This window comes from Pavona decussata, unplaced genomic scaffold (assembly GCF_977016875.1).
Source record: "Pavona decussata unplaced genomic scaffold, jaPavDecu1.1 SCAFFOLD_90, whole genome shotgun sequence".
NCBI classification, from domain to species: Eukaryota; Metazoa; Cnidaria; class Anthozoa; order Scleractinia; family Agariciidae; genus Pavona; species Pavona decussata.
In genome coordinates, this window is record NW_028145507.1 from 999,183 (window position 1) to 1,019,716 (window position 20,534).

The 20,534-nt window shown below is 38.2% G+C and overlaps 2 protein-coding genes across 2 annotated transcripts in view; one reads left to right on the top strand and one right to left on the bottom strand.

Moving 5' to 3' along the window:
- The window catches only part of LOC146474350 (uncharacterized), a 46,829-nt gene extending 31,129 nt beyond the window's left edge, over positions 1–15,700 (bottom strand). Inside the window, exon 1 of the mRNA XM_085117197.1 lies at positions 15,627–15,700. The gene's annotated coding sequence lies outside the window, so the exon portion shown is untranslated. The remainder of the gene's footprint in view (positions 1–15,626) is intronic.
- LOC146474351 (EGF-like repeat and discoidin I-like domain-containing protein 3) lies at positions 3,404–20,477 on the top strand. Its single transcript, XM_085117211.1, has 9 exons — positions 3,404–3,587; positions 7,806–7,920; positions 8,819–9,032; positions 9,752–9,905; positions 10,579–10,778; positions 14,191–14,337; positions 14,633–14,786; positions 19,223–19,626; positions 19,684–20,477. Exons 1-8 carry the CDS (start codon positions 3,521–3,523, stop codon positions 19,462–19,464), a joined length of 1,293 nt encoding a protein of 430 aa, XP_084973337.1. The 5' UTR covers positions 3,404–3,520; the 3' UTR covers positions 19,465–19,626; positions 19,684–20,477.
- The last annotated feature ends 57 nt before the right edge of the window (positions 20,478–20,534 follow it).

A 20,534-nucleotide genomic window follows, 5' to 3' on the forward strand; every position in this document is an offset into this window, starting at 1 on the left:
ACAAAGCAAAATAGGAAAATCAACCGGCTTGGATCTGTCATGGACAAAAAAGACAATTGCAGAAAAGAAAGACCAACAGAGAAGAGAATGAGCAGTGCAGTGAAGAGGAAGCGTGCGTTTAGTCAATTCCAGAAACTGTGACAAGATTGACGGTACTGGAGGAGTAAGGGGTTGTACTGTGGGATCGTTTGGGTAGACGGAGATGCCGAAGAATAAATATTATTTGTGACGAATGAATCTTGCGAAGAAGGCTGAAATAGATATTTTGTCGGCACGAGATACTTGTAACCCGGCCTGGGTTCCAGGTCGGTGCATTGTGAAATACTGACGGCAGACTGATCCCAACGGCGGGGGTGACCAGCTTGTAAGAATAAACAACAGAGGCTAGAATAACTGAAATATATTTGTTTGAAAAAACAAATTTTTGCCCGATATTTCGGTTTGCAATACAAACCTTCCTCGGGGGCTGAACGAAAAAGATAAGTGAAAAATATAAAAGGATCGTTACAAATGAAGATTTAAAATATAAAATGCGTGACAATGATTGGTTGTTTAGGACTAAGTTACAAGTGTGAGACATGTCATTGGCGTGTTTCGTCACGTCTATTTATACCAAGAGGGTGCAATGTTTTAGCTTTGTTGATTAAATGTTCGTGAGCCTTTCTAACTGAGTCACGTTTGCTGGGTATAAGTTCAAGCGGGATTAGGTGGACGTCGTTGATTGAGTGGCCAGGTTGGTTGAAATGTAGTGAGACAGGAGTAGGGTTGATTAGTTGATGATGATTCAGAATATATCTGCGGTGTTCCCCGAAACGTTCACTGAGTTGGCGTATTATGGGTAGAAAGCAACGTCTCTGTTTATTTTTTCTTTTCGTTTTCAGTCAGCTCATATTCACCGAACAATCGTAAAGCCTTCGTAGGATGGGCTACCAATCACTGGAGCATGAGTTCCTATCCAGATTTCCTGTAGCCATATCATTTTACAGGGCCCCACTGAATATCACTTTCGTGATGTGGGCTCCCTGTATAAAGATGATGATGATGATGATAATGATGATGATGATGATGATGATGATGATGATGATGATGATTATTATGATGATGATTATTATTATTATTATTATTATTATTATTATTATTATTATTACATTATTATTATTTTTATTTTTTTTATTTTTTTTTTCACCCACGGGGTTTTTTTTTTGTGGCAAGTTTTTTTCTGGCTTTCGTCCTAATCGTGGTTGGTCAATTCCCTTAGTCTATTCTCTCCACCGTTCTAGATTAGAATTTGTAAGTTAGAGCTACTGTACTCCTATATCACCCAGTTTAGGGGATATTAGATTTTCTATTTTCATGCTTTCTCGACTTCTAATGTTAGAATTTTCCTTTTTTGCTACTGTCGCCTTAGAGGCCCTTTGGGCTGTTTGTGAAGAGCGCTTCGCTCTGTAGCCTTATTGCAGTTTGATTAGAAGTTTGTTTGTTTTTGCCTAATTACTGGTCAGCTCAGCAAAGTGATCTGTTTTGTACTGTGACATTTTTATGCAACGCGGACTCCTCAGACTAACTGGCAATCTGACAGAAAGTTTGTTTAGTTTGCAAGTTTTTAACTTAAGTGGCTCGTAACGTTGGTACCTTCTTGCTCTTCAGCCTACCTGGCGTAAAACTTTTGTGCTTATGCTATTACGTATGCTAAGTGATTCAGAACTACACGCTCAGACAAAATTGTTGTAACGGTTCCCTTCTTTCTTTCCCTCTTTCCCCTTCAATGTTGAATTTCACTGAGCCGGAGAGTGAAAGACACACTATGAACGCAACGCAACATTGGAGCAGGGGAGATCGGGGTGTTTATGTAGTGTTTCAACAAATAATGACCGCAGTTGTAGCTCTTGTTTATCGCAACATAGTCATAGGTATGGGATCTAACTGCTTGTACGTAGAAGGGAATCATATTCGGTTACCATATAGAATTAAAGCGGAGACAAAATATGCATTTCCTTGGGGGTAGCGTAGCTCTTGTGAAATGGTTTTCACACTGAAAGAGTATTTCCTGTACAACTACCAGACTGCCGTGAAATGCACTCATTCATCGGCGCAATTTCGATATACCATAGTCCCTCATTCGTACCAGTCTCCCTGTAGTTTCTAAAGCCGGGAATTGATAGAACAAATAACACAAAACGAGCAAGGCTGATCAGCTCACGATGAGGGAAATATATTGATTTTAATATTTTGAAAAGCACGGCCTTTCTTCTTCAGGATTTTATAGATCCTATACTACAGTATTCGGTGCATGTTTTCTTTTTGTCACAGTTGTCCTTGCAATCACACGGTTACTGGTTTTTACTGTCAATTGGTGGGTCTGGTAAAATGGGATGGATGGAAGGGAAAATGACTCAACAAAGTCTTTTTATTTTATTTCCAGAGTTAATACCGAATAATCAACATGAATTATAATCCAGTCGAGCTTAAATAAGTAGCCATCTCTTGAAAAATTCCCAGTAATAAAACGACCGTAGAAAAGTGACGTTTCCAACTGTGCAGTATTTGGTGAAAAGGGAAGTTTTCTGCTCTGTACATTGACTTTCAAAATCCAATTGACTATAAATCAATAATTGGTCCAATAGAGCGGCTCATCAGATGAGTGCCGTAAAATCAAAACCAAAGTAATTACTCTGGCCAATCGCAACAGAGGCAGACAGTGTAATGAACGAATCAGAACTCGAAGCAAGTAACGGTAACCGACACCAAGCGCGGGAAAATGCGCGCGAGCAAGACACGATTGGGTTTGGTTTTGTTTCTCGTTGGTTGAGAAAGTTTTGCGAACCAATCACAGAGCGTAGTAAAGCTCAACCAGAGCAAACGAGTAATTGCTTTCGTCACTCCTGAGCTAAAAGCCGCTATAACAGAACTCAAAGGGCTTCCTTTGCAACACTCAGCACCAAAGAACTGTGTCCGAAGAAAAGAGCTCTGAGGTACTCAGTGCGTGCTCATTATTAAGTTACTCAGTCAGCTTTTCTTTGTGCTTTCCGTTTCCGTTTTAGAGGGAGCGATCAGGAGGAGAAAGAAGAACCTGAGTAACTGAGCATGTATTTCCGATCTCTTTTCCGACCGTCATTCCTTCGCAAATATTTAGTAAAGAGAGAAACAGGTTTATCCTTTAACAAGCCATAGCTGTTTGTGTTAGCTTTACACACTTGTCAAATCGGACTTCTTTGGTAAAAAAAATCAGAACAGTAACCGAAAATAAACATTGTCTAAACGTTTTCTTTTTCTTTCTCTCTCTTTTTCCCTTCCTTTTTCAACTGAACAATAAGTAATTGAAACTGCGGTTTGAATACCGCGTGACACAACTGTAATTGACGAAGATTAATTATCACTTAGTTGCGCGACTCTAGAGGGATAACTTTACACCCCTGACCGCGGTCTGCAACAACATCGAACTGAAGGCGTTAAGAACACGTTTAAGGATTCTAAGGATTCCGTTACCCTTACAGTAATACTACTGTTAATAGACACTAGAATGGCTTGGACTATAATTGGTGTAATCATCCCTTTTGTTCTTTACGTTACCCATGGCAGTCAAGCTGGTGAGTTAATTTAGTCATGATAACTATTTATTGATTTGCGAGTCAAACATGTTTCCGCATCTTAGTACCGAGTCAATGCTTCATATCACCGAAAGTTCTTTTAGGGAGAAAATGCACTAATAACTAACTCCAGCTACAGAGCCAGTACAACATTAACGGAGTACACTTAAATCAATTGTAAAAAACAGTTATCGACTAACTGGCGAGTCACTGAGTAAATTACGGTTGAAAAGTGGTTCAGCACAGTATACAATCGGGCCGACATTTCTGTGATGTTGTGCGGTTAATTTACGAGAAGTATAAGATCTGCTGGTGTAAGTACAAGTCATGTACGAATTAAACCCGCTATTGGTACATAAATCAATAAAACCATATAAAACAACTCATTATATGGCATTCGGAACCTCAATAATCGCTGGTAAACATGTTAACTTTTAGAGCGATTCAGGAAGCTCTTTTAGGTTGTAATAGCAAACCACTTTCTTGCGAGAACACTCTATCAGGAGTCTGTACAATTCAGATAACTTCTGACGCAGATTTCATATTGTAGAAATCGAACGATAAACTGAGAATTGAGCGCGAGGCATCCTTCTGTCGCGAGATATAAAATATAACACAACCATAAGTATAAGCCATGAGGTCGGCTGGATTTGAATCGAACAAATAACTTAGATTCATGATGAATTCACTGAAGAATATTAACACTAGATTAATAATAGATCACATGTTTGGTCTGAATTGAGTTTCTTTGAACTGTAGAAAGACTCTTGAGGGTTCCTATCTCAAATGAATTCAGTCTTCCTTTACTCACAATTACAAGGATTACAAACAGATTAGTCACCTTGTTAGAGCGTCTCTGAAGTCAATCTAGTTGTCAACTCTAAAGAGCTACCGCTACCGACCTCAACGTGTTCAAGTCTGTAAGTCAGTTTGAAAGGAGGGTGAATTTCAATGTGCTAGAACTTAGTAAAGAGCGGTTGAATGCAGCGCACATGCAAAAACTGGGTTTCTGAAAGAGATTTTTAGAATATTTCAAGCCTTATTATCTGAAACTCAGAATGTCCGTTGTGTGGGAGCTGAGGTCGTGCTCATTTCAAAACAATTCAGAATGAACAATTATATCATGCAACGGAAAAGTGAACAAAGTTTGCATTAGTTTATTAATTTTCCCGTGGTTTCAAGCCATGAATTGCTTATTTGATCAAGTTAAAAAATGCTTTCGATCTCTGAATTTAGGAGATAAGCAAAAATCTTAAGGGCGTTTGATCACTTGGGATTTCCATAAGATTAATGATCTGTAAAATTGGTCATTTTCTGGCCCAGAAGCAGGCGGCTAAAAAGGAAACAGGAAACCAACTCGGGACAAACTGTCAAACAACAAGATTAATGATTATTAATTACTGTCATCGGTTTCACCTTTAACATCAAAGGAGTTCCCCGCGTAGGCCGGCAGGTCTGGACATGCGCATTGTCGCCTTATTATTAGAACCACGGAATCTCAAGGCACACATCCACATACAGTTGAAAAAACGAAAAGAAAAGAAGTTTTCAGCTTGCCTTAGAAAAACTCGAACTTTCGAAGCAAGGAACAAGTAAAGTAAAGGGCATTTTCAGTTAGCCACCGTTAGCCATTTGGGTTTGATAAGATTCGTTCCCTAAAGTCTAGATTAGGTATTCGGCTTACAGAAATTTCCTTAAATCGATATTTTAACAAGTAAAATAATCAATCTTTAGTTGCCACAAAAACACTGATGCCATCTCGCTGGTAGAGTCAAAGTTTGTTTCATGCAATATGGTTTCATTTTACATATTTAGATAACCGAAATTCTGATAGTCCATGTCTTTTTGTTCCTCGATTACCTTGTCTTTCGCATGGTACAAACATGACCATGAGCGTAACTTTCGAAAAAAAAAAAAAAAAAAAAAAACCTGCGGAGCTTTGCGCCTTCATCTGTGAGCTTTTGAGAAATAAAAGCATGACTGTAGTGTAGTTTTGACCAGTTCTTTTCCGCTTTTGTTTGTTTTCCACCATAATTCATTTGACTCCCAAGAAATTCGGCACAACAATCAGTTTGTAACGTATCTCAGAACAATCCGTACCACGGGAAAGTGTTGTTTAGTTGCCTTCTTTTGAAAAAAAAAAAAATGTTTAAGATGTAATTTTATCCACAGTCTAAAAGCTGTCTTTACCTGGACAGCAGAATGAATCACAACACAAGTTACCACTGCTTAGTAGCTTTCATTTGAAATGGTCTCGCTGTAGGGTTTTATCCTGAGTTAAATGTTATCAACTGATTCAAGGTTAGAAGAGGGTGGAAATAAGATTTGGGATGTTTTATCGTTTTTTTGCTGACTAAAAGGATGAGAAGACTTTGCGCTTTTGCTACAAAAAGTTAAGAGAGCAAATTTATTTTCCAGTCTCCGCAACACTGAAATCCTTAGTGATTATTTTCACCTTGCTTTAGTGTGGTCGTGCAAATGATTGGGTTTATTAGACTTTATATAAGCCTGTAGTTCTTATTTTCATATCTTGAGCCAGTAATTTGCCTAACAACTTATTCCTGTGTATGGATCCTACAGTGGGATCATTTTTATTGGACTTTTGGTTTAGCATTGTAGCTTGGTGTTACCCAACCTTGAAACTCTTAAAAAACAGATTTAAAAGCGTACCCTCAAAAGGTCGAAAGTAGGCAGGTCTGAATTAAGCTCATGACCGAAATCAATCTCAACAAACCGCATCTGTTACTTTACAATACTTGAAATAGTTTATTGAACGGAAAACGCCCTCTTGACAGTAAAAATCATAAATCAGTTTTTAACCGACACTAAAAAAAATCTCTTCTTCATAAGACAAAAATATCTCCAGGTTATCTTACATGTAACATATGACATGGATTAACCTTTCAGTCCTTCTAAATACGGAAACTACATATCCTAAATGCTTTTGAATGTTGCAAAACACTTCATGAAGGTTCTTTTCAAAAATTTTGCTAGATCAGTGGTCACAGAGGAACTCATTTGAATGGTAACACTTTAAGATTTCATTAGCAGACAAATTAAGAAGCACCCTCTACAGCATAATGAAAGACCTCAGTAAAGCAGTGCTCAATAGTGTCGAATTTAATAGTCACATTTTATGAATTTTGCCTCCACTACACACCCGATCATGATGACACAATTTTCTCATATTTTAATCAACAGTATGTGCAAAATATAGTCCACAAATGCTTAATGGACCACAGATGGCTAACCACGTCATAAACTGAAAAAAAAGTACCTTTGCTATGCTACCTTTGGGACTGAGTGTAAGATGCTCTAAAGTGAGACACTTGTGATATAATTATGGAAAGGAACAGACACTCAATTCAGCGTAGCATTAGCGTTAAACGGATTAGGAATCTATCTATTTCTAGCTAAGTGCCGCTTACTTCAAGGAATACAATTATCCTTAATAATAACAACTTAATTAACAATGAAAAGAGAAACCAAATGTAATACAATGTTCAGTGGGCGAGGCTTACAGGAGATTAACACAAATTTCTCCAACGTCTCAATTTCAAATTCCCAAGCCGAGAACCTTCGCGCGAAGGCTCACACCCAAGTATCTGTTCCATAATCGCAAAAAGCTTCTTTCTGGTAATTCTGATTATCACAAAACTGTCATTTACTGGGGTTTACCTTTAGACTCCAATGATGTAACGACAGAGTAAAGTAATGCTCAGCGGCTGTCTTTTTAATGATTACATTTTAGGATTTCAACCACGCCTGACTCAAACGTGAGAGTCACCTTTTCTATTACAACGTAATAAACAGCACCACAGGGAAGCATTGCAAAGTATACTACATTTTCTCAATGCCCGGACAAAAGGCATTAATCGGTAGCTTTTATATGAATGATCATTTTAGGATTTCACCCACAGAATCAAAAGATAAAACCATACCACTGGCTGTTTTAAGATTTGACTCTTAAGATTGAAATGGTAAAACCTTGAAGGCCACAGACCCAAGAGTTAAAATCAGCTTGCAGAGCATAACAGACATGATCACACGAACGTAATGCTCGACTGCTACAGAATGATAAGCTTAAACAATACTAAAGCGGCAACAGGTACTATTTGAATGGCCACTGTAATGTTTCAACATTACGTACAAACTTCAACAACGGGTGTGAACTTGAGGAGGCTTGACTGTGAATAATTGATACTTTGTCTTCTACAGACTGCGTTCTTGGTTTGGGAATGATCACAGGTGACATCCATGATTCTCAAATCACTGCCTCGTCGTCATACTCAATGTGGACTCAGCCGTCTGCAGGCAGACTTTGGAATAAAAGGTTAGGCAGGTTCCTTATTTGACAAAACAATATGTCATGAGCATGGGGGAATAGAGTTTGTAAATCGCTTTATCTTTAATATTACGTGAATGCATATTGCAGTTTATACTCGGGTAGTTTATAACAATAAAATCAGCGTTCTTTTATGTAGATCAGAATATCGTCAACAAAATCTTTTTCCGTGTGGCACATCAAAACTCGTTCAAAAAGACTGAAATTTGTAATAGTGTTTGTTCCTCGCTAGAGCGACGGACGAGTTACGTTTTATTTGATGAAGTAACAGACAGTGGTTCTCTAATGTCGGCAGTGACTGACCGATCAATCAAAACCAAAACCCGAAGCAATGTAACCGGCCGGTGGTAAGGGCGGGAAAAACGTGAGTCAGGCCTGACAGAACTAAAGCAGGTAACACATCACGCAGTTTGAAAGCCACTAAACCCATGCACACATCAGGCAGTTTGATATATCGTGGAGGCAATTAGCAGAAATCGTCAGTGACGTGTGCTTCCTACAATCAAGGTGATTCTTTTTACCATAATAAAACATCCTTCAAAACATGCCATGACGAGCGATCGAAATCGGAGATATGCGTCTTGGAGAGAATGGTTCAGTGAACCAATTCGAAGAATTTTCTGCTTCATTGAAACAAGCTTTGCTTTCAAAACATGTTTCCAAGTTGAGGATGCATCGAAGGTTTACTGAACAATGTTTTCTCGGGCCTTAAGTCGCAAATGAATAATATCAGTGGCTGGCTCCCCGGGCCGAGTTTAACCCCAAACAGTTATGAAGCTTGGGAAACAAAGAGCAGACTTCGAAACCCTCATTTCTAGCAATAGTTCATCCTTAATTCAATCTTTTCTGAGTGAACTAATCATAAAATTGTACGTGTCTCTCACAGGCGTGCGCGGGATGGCACGTTCGGTGGTTGGTGTGCTGCGGAGGGTGATTATGCTCCTTACCTGCAGGTGGATTTCACAAAGGAGACAGTTGTCACAGCAGTGGCTTCTCAAGGATTAAATTTTCCATTGGGAAACTGGGTCAAAAAATATTCTTTAAACTACAGCTGTGATGGACTAAACTGGCAAACATACAAGTCACTCAATAAATATACGGTAAGCCATACCAATTGCCCCTCGAGCGCCCGGTTAGCTCACATTTCTCTTTTTCTCTCTCTCGTTCTCTTGTAAGGTCAAGAAATAATAAACGGTTTTAGAAAGAGTGTTGTTTTTCTGGGTGATCTGAAGGTTTGCTTTCATTTCATATTATGACCGGTCTGTTTTAGCGGTCATGACCAATCAAGAGATGCGGTCGAAACAGTTGTTTAAAACATACATAAATACACACTTTAATTTTTTTAAGCGTTATAACTATGGATTGATTTAGAGGACCATAGATAGTAATTGAACACTCTTGAGACACATGAACACAAAATAAAAAGATAGACTTTCCTTGTTGAAAGCAAAAATACAACTTGACATCAAGCATAAAGAATCAGTATTACTAAAGGTGTTTTGAATCAAGCCATGTGGTGATCCTTTTGGCTATAGTATATAGCTTTAGCAACCATAAAGAAGCTTGATAACTTGAAATTGTCATTTCATATCAGTCATTCAGTTTTGATCGGCCGAAGGGAAAATGAAGGTCGTAAACTTGCTGCAGTTTTTCAGAGCACTCGGCAAGCACTTAGCTTAAGTATTTTAATAAGATTTCATCTAAAGGTTACATTTCTTGTTTTTGCCTAGCTATAATTGAAGCCAAATGAGGAGATTCAGTTGGAAAATGGCACTGTCTACTTTACCAATTATAAATGAATTATTATTGTTATTGTTAGGTGTTAAAAGGTAACAATGATGGGGATTCAGTAGTGACAAACAAGTTGGATGAAGCGATAATAGCGCGGGTAATACGAATCAAGGCACTGGAATGGAACACCTATGGTATAGTGTGCATGAGACTGGAAATTTATGGCTGTGATACCAAGGAAGGTAAGCTATAACTTTGCTATATAAACACCACCTTGCTCGCACTAAGCTTTTACCCTTGAGCCAAACTGAGAAAGTTGGTGTATCAAAACTAGCCTTTTGATTAGGTTTTTTATTCGAATCAGAAAAGGTGTTTCAATATTATATAAAACGGGCATTAGTTTGAAACTTCCTACAGAGAGACCATAACATTACACGCTTTTGTTCTCGGTTTAAGCTATGATGTGGTATAAACAGTTTGCAACTAAATGTACGTAATGGTGGCCAGCAAGACAAATGTCAACGCTGCTTCACGCTGCATCTGATATTGTTTTCTGTGAACTAACCTTGCAGCTTTACATAGAGTACGTGTCATACTGGGAGGCGGTTTTACCCACAGTTTCTGTTAAAGACGTAAGAGAACCGTCACTAACACTGGTGACAAAGTTCACTGACACTAATAACAAAGTTTTCGAACTTTGGAAGGGCACAAAACACTCATATTCTTTCCAACATTAATTTTCTTTTAATGTGTCTTAATCCTTCTCGTAGAATGATCCACTGGTTTATCCCACGGTGTTTGCGTGGGCACATCTCTTATAAAAGTCATGTATTTAAAGGAAAACCTTTAGGATACACCCACATAACAATGCCAGATAATTTTCAGTAAATGCTTCACTATTTCGTCACTGTACAGATGGTAATTATAAGGATTGTAGCATAGCAGCAGGAATGGAGAACAGACAAATAACTGACAGACAGGTGACCGCGTCTTCCTTTACCAGCGGACATCACCCATCACAAGGACGGCTCCACAACGTGTTCAAACAAGTGAATGGTTCAGCTTTGTGGGGAAGCTGGTGCGCAGGCTCGGAAGACACGTCCCAGTATATACAGGTATTCTGCACTACAGTATTACGACTGAACAACAAGTCTATTTCGATTGGCTGAGATAGTGGCTGTGTGCAATTGCTTGTGCTTATCAGGGGCGTAGCGTGGGATGTTGAAGATGTACGCACGAGAATAAATTTTTCGCTTACAAGTAGGGGGGCTGGGGGCATGCTCCCCCAGAAAATTTTGAAATTTAGGGTCTCGGAAATGCCATCTCCTGGTTTTTCTGCGGGGCAGTTTCAATAAGTAATGCGGCAAAAATGCAGTAGAAAGTTGTTTATTTTAACCGTTTCCCTAGTAATTTCTGTAAGCTACAGTGTTCCGAAAAGAAAAAAAAAAATACAAAGACAATGAAGACAGGTCACAAGCAAAGGGCGAGGCGTCGACCCTTAAGACGGGCAAATTCCGTTACCAAACTGTCAATATCCACGTTCTTATGTTTATGTATATGAAGGATTGCTAGGGAGCTTAATCTTTCGTCCGTCATCGTACATCGCAGCGGAGATTTTAGTCTCTTCATGCTACTGAAGCTACGTGCGGCAGTGCATGTAGACAGAGAATAAGTTAACAATGTTACGAGAGCTACATAGTACATCGGGATAAAATTGGGAGTTTACGTGATCAAGAGTCTTAACCAAAGTCTGCGGCGTCGCATTCGGATCCATGCCACTCCATTTGTGCTTCCATCTTGTGAGGCGTTTTTCCTATTTTTGCTTACCACTCGAATGCGTTTTGCTATTATTAGTGGCCAGCACTGAATTATTAATGCTTGGATAATGGGAATTCAGGCCCGTAGCAGGGGGAGGGGCAGGGGGGGCTTGAGGCCCCCCAGAATTTTTGGAAGTCAAAAAACAATCTGCCAAAAAATAAATAATTAAACCAAATTAATTGGCAGCAATCAGTCTTGAACTCTGACGCTGCAAGCCTCCCTTTTCACAGCTAGTTTAAAAAGTTGTTTACTACCTGTCAGTTTCCTTGGCTAACAGTTTGTTTTTATATGCAACAGCAACAAAGGCACTCCTACGATGTGAATCGGAAATAAAAACCAAAATGGATCGAAATCAACCATGAATCTCAAGCCGTAAAAGCTATTGAAATAAACTACAGTCAACTCTCTCACAGCGACCACTTCTCTTAGGCGACCACCTCCCCGTAAGCGACCACTTCGTAAACAACCGTTTTGTTTCTCTGTTAAATACTGTTTCAAGAGCTCTCTCGTGAGCGACCACCACTCAAATTTCTTAAGAGACCGCGACCACTTTTTAGGCCAGAAATTACACCTATTATTTCGTTTTCTGTCTCTGGCAAGCGACCACCCAACATAATCACACTAATCACGTATGATCGTTAGTAAATCATTATTTAGAAGTGACAAAGAAAGTTCAATTTTTTTAATGACGTTACCCCGGACTGCTGACAGATCCTGCGTATACTTGCAACATTTTCGTTGTGCGGTTCCTTGCAGATTGTTTGCTTTTATGTTTTGGACCGTAGATCTTTTCAGATACAATATGCTGTAGTTCTTTTTAACATGGTTTGGCCATGCACTTGTGAAGCAAAGTTTTGCTTTTCTGTTGATTCTCGGTTTGGTCTCTATCATGTCGCTGTCGTGTTAAGTTTTCTACGCAGTCCGATCAGCCTTGCAAAACCTTCTGACAGATAATAACACTTTACAGACAGAGAAGATGGCTATAATTAGATCTGTAGGTAAACGGGACAGATCTGTTCCTAATTGTTATACAAAGTTTCATCAGAAGAATGAATAGATGTGAAAAAAATCAAATAAATTAGTTTCTATTTGCCTAATTTTAGCTGCTAAGGTAAAATTTTTATGTAATTAACTAATCAATCCAGTATTACGCTTATTTCGTTGATTTCTCCGGTAAGCGATCACTTCCCGTAAGCGACCACTTTGTCGTACACCAAGGGTGGTCGCTCACAAGAGAGAGTTGACTTGTTTTCTAAGTCATCCGATCATTTATAGCAATACAAATGTCCCACAATGCTCCCACAGTCGGATTCTTACTGCCCAGTTCAAGCCAAATTTTAAAAGAGAAAGAAAAAATTGTCGTCATTTGGTTACGTCCTCCTTCAAACGTAAAATAAGGAAATTTCACATGGTAGTTCACGTAAAAGAAACGGCAAAAAATGTACCAAAAAGTGTGATGCAGGTGCAAAGTTATTGTTTTACTTACTAAATCTCCTTTTTTTTTTTTTTTTTTTTTTTTTTTTTCCTGTTCTCGTTGCATCTTAAATTCCCTAATCAGTCCGTGTTTTGAGTGACGGGGCGAGGGGGGGGGGGGGGGGAATAGTTTTGTTTGACTATTTCGCTAAGCCCCCTCAGTTGTTTTAACCTTGCTACGGGCCTGGAATTCTAATAAAAAACGCCAGTATAAGAAAATATGAAATTATTACCCAGCAAATTGAATGAGAAAAAAAGTTTTAACTCAGATCTCAGCTGTACGCACGGGCGTACGTGCGTATATGGACGCTACGCCCCTGCTTATGATCTTCCGAACTCCACCACTGGCCCAAATCTATCGAAGACAAATTTTCAGTGAAAGATGGAATTTCCAAACCATTATTCCCAGTTTTATGGAAACGGTTACAAGTACTTCCGAAAAATTTTGCAAAATAATGTGAAGATTCTTAATAGCATGTAGAGCATTTACACTGATGATGAAATAAACTGATTTTTTATAGAGTATCATTATTTTTAGTGAGTATAGTCAGCTATACTCAATGGTTCATTTTGGTGGAATATCTGTTCGGAATGACCACCTACCCACCTCAGAAATTAAGAATAAATTGCGAAAACAAACAAGCGTTTTCTTTAGTACAGTGTCACCTCAAACTTTCTCAACGCTGAAACACTAATCCCTTTTGCTTTTGGAGGGTAAAATACGTCGTTAAAAGTGCGAAAAAAGGCTAGCTAGCATTTTCGGAAAGCAAACAGCAGCTTGTAAATTGGGAAAATAAGATTCAGTTCACTGAAATTTTCGGCAATTTATATTTTCGGTTACAAAAGCCGAACAGATCAAACTGTGTTAGCTTACACAAATTTGCTTTCTGTTCTCCTTGGGTCCCGGCCCTTGAGTATCGTCTGGCTGTGCCAAGAGAAGGAAGTTAACCAATAGCGACCAAGACCTAAAGCCTTAGAGCTATATTGCAGTTCGATGAAGACAGCGTTTAAGTAAACATGCAAATCTTATGTTAGCTGGCTCCATAAAATAAAGAACTTGTCTCATTTCACTTTGTTTGTTGAGTAAAAAGTTGTACATTCAACCAAGCTAAAATGGTATCTGACATGGTCTCTGTGCACATACCCAACAAGAAACCAGTACAGAGAAGAAATAATTTATCACAAACATCTCTAACGCCAGTGGAAAGGGGTTAAATCTGTTATTTTCCCTTAAAGGTTGATCTGGCAGAAGTTCGAAATATCTCCGGAGTTGCGACCCAAGGTTCTGTGATGGGGACCTGGGTAACAGAATACATGCTCAACTATAGTGTAGACGGCTACCAATGGGAAACATACAGAAATCAGAGTAGCAACGAACCACAGGTAAGAATGCTTGAAATATAGATAGCAAATGCTGAACTACAATTTAGTTGAAGGTTAAATAGACTCGGAGGAATTTGCCAAATCAAGCGCGCTTCTTAAGTTGAAAGGAATCTAATTAGCAGTTGCAAAGGTAGTCCCATTCTGGCTCTGAGGAAGGGAAATATATCCCTAAGATCAAAATGATAGCTACTATGTTTTCATCACTTTCCTTGCTTATTAACTGAGAATTATTAACAGTGCACATATAATTTTGTTGACATGCCTCATAATGCATCCATTTTCTGTTGATCTACAGATTCTCCGTGGAAACAGGGACGAGTTTACAGTACATAAGAACACGTTTGAGCGACGCATCAATGCCCGTTATGTGCGGCTCAACCCTTGGGCCTGGACACCCCTCGGACAGATATGTATGAGGGTGGAGATTTACCTATGTAAAACTTATGAAGGTGAGTTCTGAACTCTGGCAACAAGTTAAATTACATTGCAAGGTTCTCCTCTAATAAATAGTCTTACTTTTCAGTCAAACTTATGAAGGTGAGTATTGAACTCTGGAAACAAGCTAAACCACATTTTGAGGTCCTCCTTCAATTACCCTCTCTTTTTTCAGTTGGCTCGGTTTTCATTATTCCTTTCGGAGGAACATATTCAATAATTCCTGCAATATGAGAAGCTGGTGGCGACTTCGATTGTAATAGGGGAGGGCCTGGATGAAATAATAACTAACAACAGTAGCAGTGTAAAGGGGAAAATCCCATCAACAGTCTTCCACAGAGGCCCCTTGAAAGGTAATTCTCAAGCTCATTAAAAATCCATCAAGAGAAAACAAAGTAAATTACTACCGTGACCGTGGTTTGGATGTGTGTTCCTAATTACCATAAAATTTTGAACTTTAGCGTTGAATTTCTCCAAGAATTATTGATCATTTGAAAAGCCATATCAAACACTCCAAAGTGTTTCATCAGATATCCAAACACCTTGAAGTCGTTTAAAAAACTCGGCTGCGCCTCTTTTTTTTCAACCTACTTCTCAGTGATTGGATATCTGATGAAACACGCTTTCTCCTGTTTAATATATTACTAAAAATAACGCTAAATGGACAGTGGATGCACATACAGTGATAGTTTCGTTCAATCCATATACGTTATACGACGTTAAGACAATTTTCAGGGGAAAAACTCTGGGAACGAGGTTGGACAATTTTATCTCAATCATGGTCTTAACCAACAACAACAACAACAACAACAACAACAACAACAACAACAACAAAATATTTGTTAGAATCATACCTTTAAGCTCCTTGATGTAACTTTAACCAAAACTTTTTTCTCCCGTTTTCCTTAGAAGACTCACTGCCGTCCAATCTATTCTTCGAGTTGTTACAAGGTTGAAACAAGAGACCGTGAAAACTATTTTATCGTACATTCTCTCCTCTCTCGGTGTTTTTCCGTTCACAGCGAAGTGAAGTGTATAATGCAAATTTGCAACAAACAGCAAAACATAAATACCATCCGATGTCATCACGTGTGGGCCCCACTAAGGCAATGAGAATAGTGTATTTGCAATATATCATGTACATAGAATGTTATCGAGGAGAGAAGAGATATTTGGTTTGCATAAGAAAACCTCACCAACTGAAAAATAGCTTGATTGTACGTGACGTCATGGCGTCCATGTTGGTAGTATGGAACAATAAGATTTTTCTCCTCTGGGAGTTAACTTCCATTTTTATGCAAACTATGTAAGCAAATTTTCTTAATTTTGACTACCAAACATGGTGGTGATGCAATCCAGCTATAAGCATGTTATTGACCTGCCGCTCAGGAAAATGTGATATATTTACCTTGTGCCGAGTCCTCAGGTCAAAAACCCTCACAAAATAAAGTTAAAGGAATTTGTTCTAATAACTTATCGTAGCAAGTGACTTTATAATGTCCAAAGAGTTGTCAGTACCTAGTTTCTCCTTACAGTTCCAGTATCAGCTATAAAGGCCACCGCAAACCACAAGTGTTGTTCGGAAACATTGCTGTCCGAAATATTTCCTGCTCTTCCATGCGCAACATCTGTTGTGGAAGTAGGTGGAAGGAAATACTTCAGAACTAATTCAGACATTTTTTTACTTCTTGCATGCCGATTTTTGTGTCCCTGCGGACCTTTTAGCATCGCGTTTACGTGAAACGGCAAACATCACCTTGCCGTTTCACGTAAAATTAGCGTGAGCCTTTTGACTTGAGCTTCAATTTTGAGAGTTCCGATGAAGCTGTTTTACAGCTCACTGTGGTGAGTTCATGAAGGAGTCAGTTATGAAGGATTTTTAAACATCAAAACTTAATTTGCTTAATTTTATACTTAATTTTAGTAGTATGACTTGCCGGAAAAATTATTGAGGTACTTGTTTTCAACAATTAACTACTTATATGTATAAGAAAAAAGGAAGAAATACTTACGTTGTTCTCACGTAGACGGCAAACACAAAATAGCCTGTTTTCAGGTAGAAACGGCAACCGGCAAACGCAAAAAATGGCGGGAAAATCGTGGTCACGTGGTCATTTTTGCCGTTCGACAACAACAACAACAACAACAAGACTTTATTACCCCGATTAAAAAGTTATTAATATATTTAGTTGATTTTGAAATGTCAAGGGCTTACCAGCTCCCTGAAATAACTAAGAAGCTGAAAATGTCAGGGACCTGGTTTAAGGAGGCTCGAGGCAGTTTTTTTGGACTAAGGGTGGAAGTTTTGAAATTACAATCTCGCATACAAGATAAACTTCGATCTCCTTCATAGTACATCATCATTTCAACATATGATCAAAGTTAATTTTCTCATCGGTTTCCAAGCAACAGCTATTACCATAGCAACGGAAGCGCATAGCCTCTCATTTTAAACATTGTCGATTATCTGGAAATCTAGTCAGACACTTTATGACGAAACTTTAGGGATTTAAACTACTCAATCTAGACAACTTGTAGGCGAAATTAGAAAAAAATCTGTAAGAGCATTTTCAAGTAAATAATGAATCAATTTTTACGAGGTGATTTTGTTTATTCCAGCATTTTTCACCAATATCTCTGGCAAAATAAAACTTGACTCTTTGTCAGTTTTCTGTCAAAGGGTCTTTCCTGATAGCAAAACATTCTAAATGTATATTGAGCTTCATGGGTGTCTCCGATTTTAAGATATCTATGTTTAAAAACAGTGAAAAAAAAGCGCAGATGAATGAAAAAGTTCCTACTTTGCATAAATCGAGATATCTTTAAAATGCCCCCACAGATTTTTCTGTTAAATTACAAGCGGTCAAAGTAATAATTCATTTCGATATCTACGCAAGTTTTAGGCTCAGGAACCGAAATTGGTGTGAGATAAGAAGGCTGAATCTTGGTCAAGTTCGCTTTCTCCGAACAAGAATTTTATTTTGTTTGTAACGGTCTATTTCACTGCTATTCACGTGCTTTGAATATTTATCATAACGTGAAGTCGTGCAAAAGGTAAAATTTACAATGGAAGACTTGAGAAGCAGGAGCATATACACTCGATTGCAAAAACGTTGACACCTAAAATGCATAAACCGTGAACTATGAGACCCAACGGATTTGTGGGTAGCGGTTTAAACAATAACCTCATTTCCAATCAATAATTTACGATTCCCATTCTTTGCAAGAAAGAATACAGTGCTGACTTAATTCTTCCGAATAATTTTCTACCAAATATTGCTTAAGTTCATTGACTGATTTGAACTTAGCCAAATCGCGATATCACTCAAATTGGTCCTTGTTGGCCAACTTGGGCACTTTAAGGAAAGCTTGCACAGTTTCCATCATTCACCACGTGCAACTAATTTTGGTCGAGTCAACCGTCGCACGAGAATAGAATATTATGCAAATAAATTTAGTACACTTATACCCACAAAGCCATTGGGTCTCATCGTTCACGGTTTATGCTTTTTAGGTGTCAACGTTTTTGCAATCGAGTGTATTTATGTAAATGTTACCTTTTGCACGACTTCACGTTATCATAAATATTCAGAGCACGTGAATAGCAGTGGAATAGACCGGGACAAACAAAATAAAATTCTTGTTCGGAGAAAGCGAATAATAACTGAAACTTGACCAAGATTCAACCTTCTTATCTAACACCGGTTTCGGTTCCTGAGCCTAAAACTTACGTGAATATTGAAAAGAATTCTTACTCTAACCGCTTGTAATTTAACAGTTAAATCTGCTGGGGTTTTTTGAAGATATCTCGATTTATGCAAAGTAGAAACTTTTTCATTCATCTGCGCTTTATTTTAACTGTTTTCAAACATAAATATCTTAAAATCGGAGACACCCATGAAGCTCAATATACATTTAGAATGTTTTGCTATGAGCAAGGACCTTTTAACAGAAAAGACAAAGTGTCAAGTTTTATTTTGTCAGAGATAATGGTGAAAAATGCTGGAATAAACAAAATCACCTCGTAAAAATTGATTCATTATTTACTTGAAAACGCTCTTACAGATTTTTTCCTAATTTCGCCTACAAGTTGTCTAGATTGAGTAGTTTAAATCCCTAAAGTTTCGTCATAAAGTGTCTGACTAGATTTCCAGATAATCGACAATGTTTAAAATGAGAGGCTATGCGCTTCCGTTGTTATGGTAATAGCTGTTGCTTGGAAACCGATGAGAAAAATAACTTTGATCATATGTTGAAATGATGAAGTAGTGCGAAGAAGATGGAAGTTTATCTTGTATGCGAGATTGTAATTTCAAAACTTCCACCCTAAGTCCAAAAAAACTGCCTCTAGCCTCCTTAAATAATGTAAATTAAATTAAATATTCGCGTGTTACATCTGTAATTGTTTGTCACTATTTCATAACCGAATGACACTTGTCTTGTTTTTTAGGATGTCCAAGGCCACGCCAGATTCCAAGCTCTACAACAGTGACGTCACATCAAACATTCTATAGTAGAAGAAAAGTTACATCAGCTGCCAAAACAAAAACGTCTACACGAGCCGACAGCGGGCCTGATACGGACAGTGTGTGGGAATTCAGTTACTCAAATGGATTCAGAAGCACAGCTAGTTTCACTGTGTTTATATCAGTTCTGATTGTGTGGTTATTTCTACGAAACACGAATCTATAGAGTATTTGATATTAAAATAGTCATACGATATATAGCTTATACCTGCCAACTCTTAGGCCTGGGATAGTACAGTACCTCTTCCAGACCTCTATTTGCATTGGTCCCCTAGTACATTGTTTTCTGCGGGGGATCCATTGTTCCCAACCAATGACCTATTGTTTCGTTCTCCAATCACAGACGTCGTCTGGATAGCTACTGTCTTTCTGGGGCCTGTGGGAGGTCACGCTTATCCACTAATTTCTCACGCCTGGTTGAAAAATGTGAGCTATGACACACTTTCCAAACCAATGCGAGAAATGTAAAGTCCACGTAAAATAAATAAATGGCGATAGTTTTCCCAAAATCTCTGATTTTTGAAGGTCCGTATGGAGCATAATCATTTTCTTGAGAACTTCAGAATTAATCGGAAAGTCTTCGGAAATCTTCGGATATAATCGTGTCGTCAAAAAACTCACGCCTTCTTGTCAGAAAAAGTTGGCAGGTATATAAAGCTGGTACATTGAACATTTAAGTCGAAGAATGACGCCTGGGAGCTAGAAAAAAATATTATGTGCATAGTTGTGAAACATCTACCACAGCGTTCAACACGAACCATACCAAGATCTGAAACTAAACGTGATATTGTGTTCAGGGCTGGGAGTGTTATTTATTTTCAACCATCAGACCCTAAAAGGCTTCTTCTGAGGCGAAATCAATCTTAAAGAACAAAAAACTTCAAAATTCTTCCGGATAGTAAAGAGTTTTATTATAGAATCCCGTTTCGTTGCAGTTCTCAATCTCGAACTATTGGCATGTAAATAAGGACAAAAATGAGTTCAGCTTCGTTGTTTTTTTTGTTGTTGTATAAGCAATTAGAAAAATACAAAAAAAAAAATAGTATAAATAAGTATAAAAATAAATATCCTTCTTTTCAGTAAGGTAGCGAACGAAAGGTTGAGGGATGTAATGAATGTAAGTGTAATTAGCATCAGTACATTTGTACAATAACTGAAAAATAAATACATGAAACACTCCTTACTTATGGTATTTTTTCAGTAAGCACCTACCTACTCTGGAAAGAACTTACAGTC

Coding starts and splice junctions, on each gene's coding strand:
- LOC146474351 (XM_085117211.1), top strand. CDS start 3,521: ATGGCTTGGACTATAATTGGTGTAATCATCCCTTTTGTTCTTTACGTT. Junction 9,906..10,578: donor TGGCTGTGATACCAAGGAAG/GTAAGCTATAAC, acceptor GTCACTGTACAG/ATGGTAATTATAAGGATTGT. Junction 10,779..14,190: donor ACACGTCCCAGTATATACAG/GTATTCTGCACT, acceptor TTTCCCTTAAAG/GTTGATCTGGCAGAAGTTCG.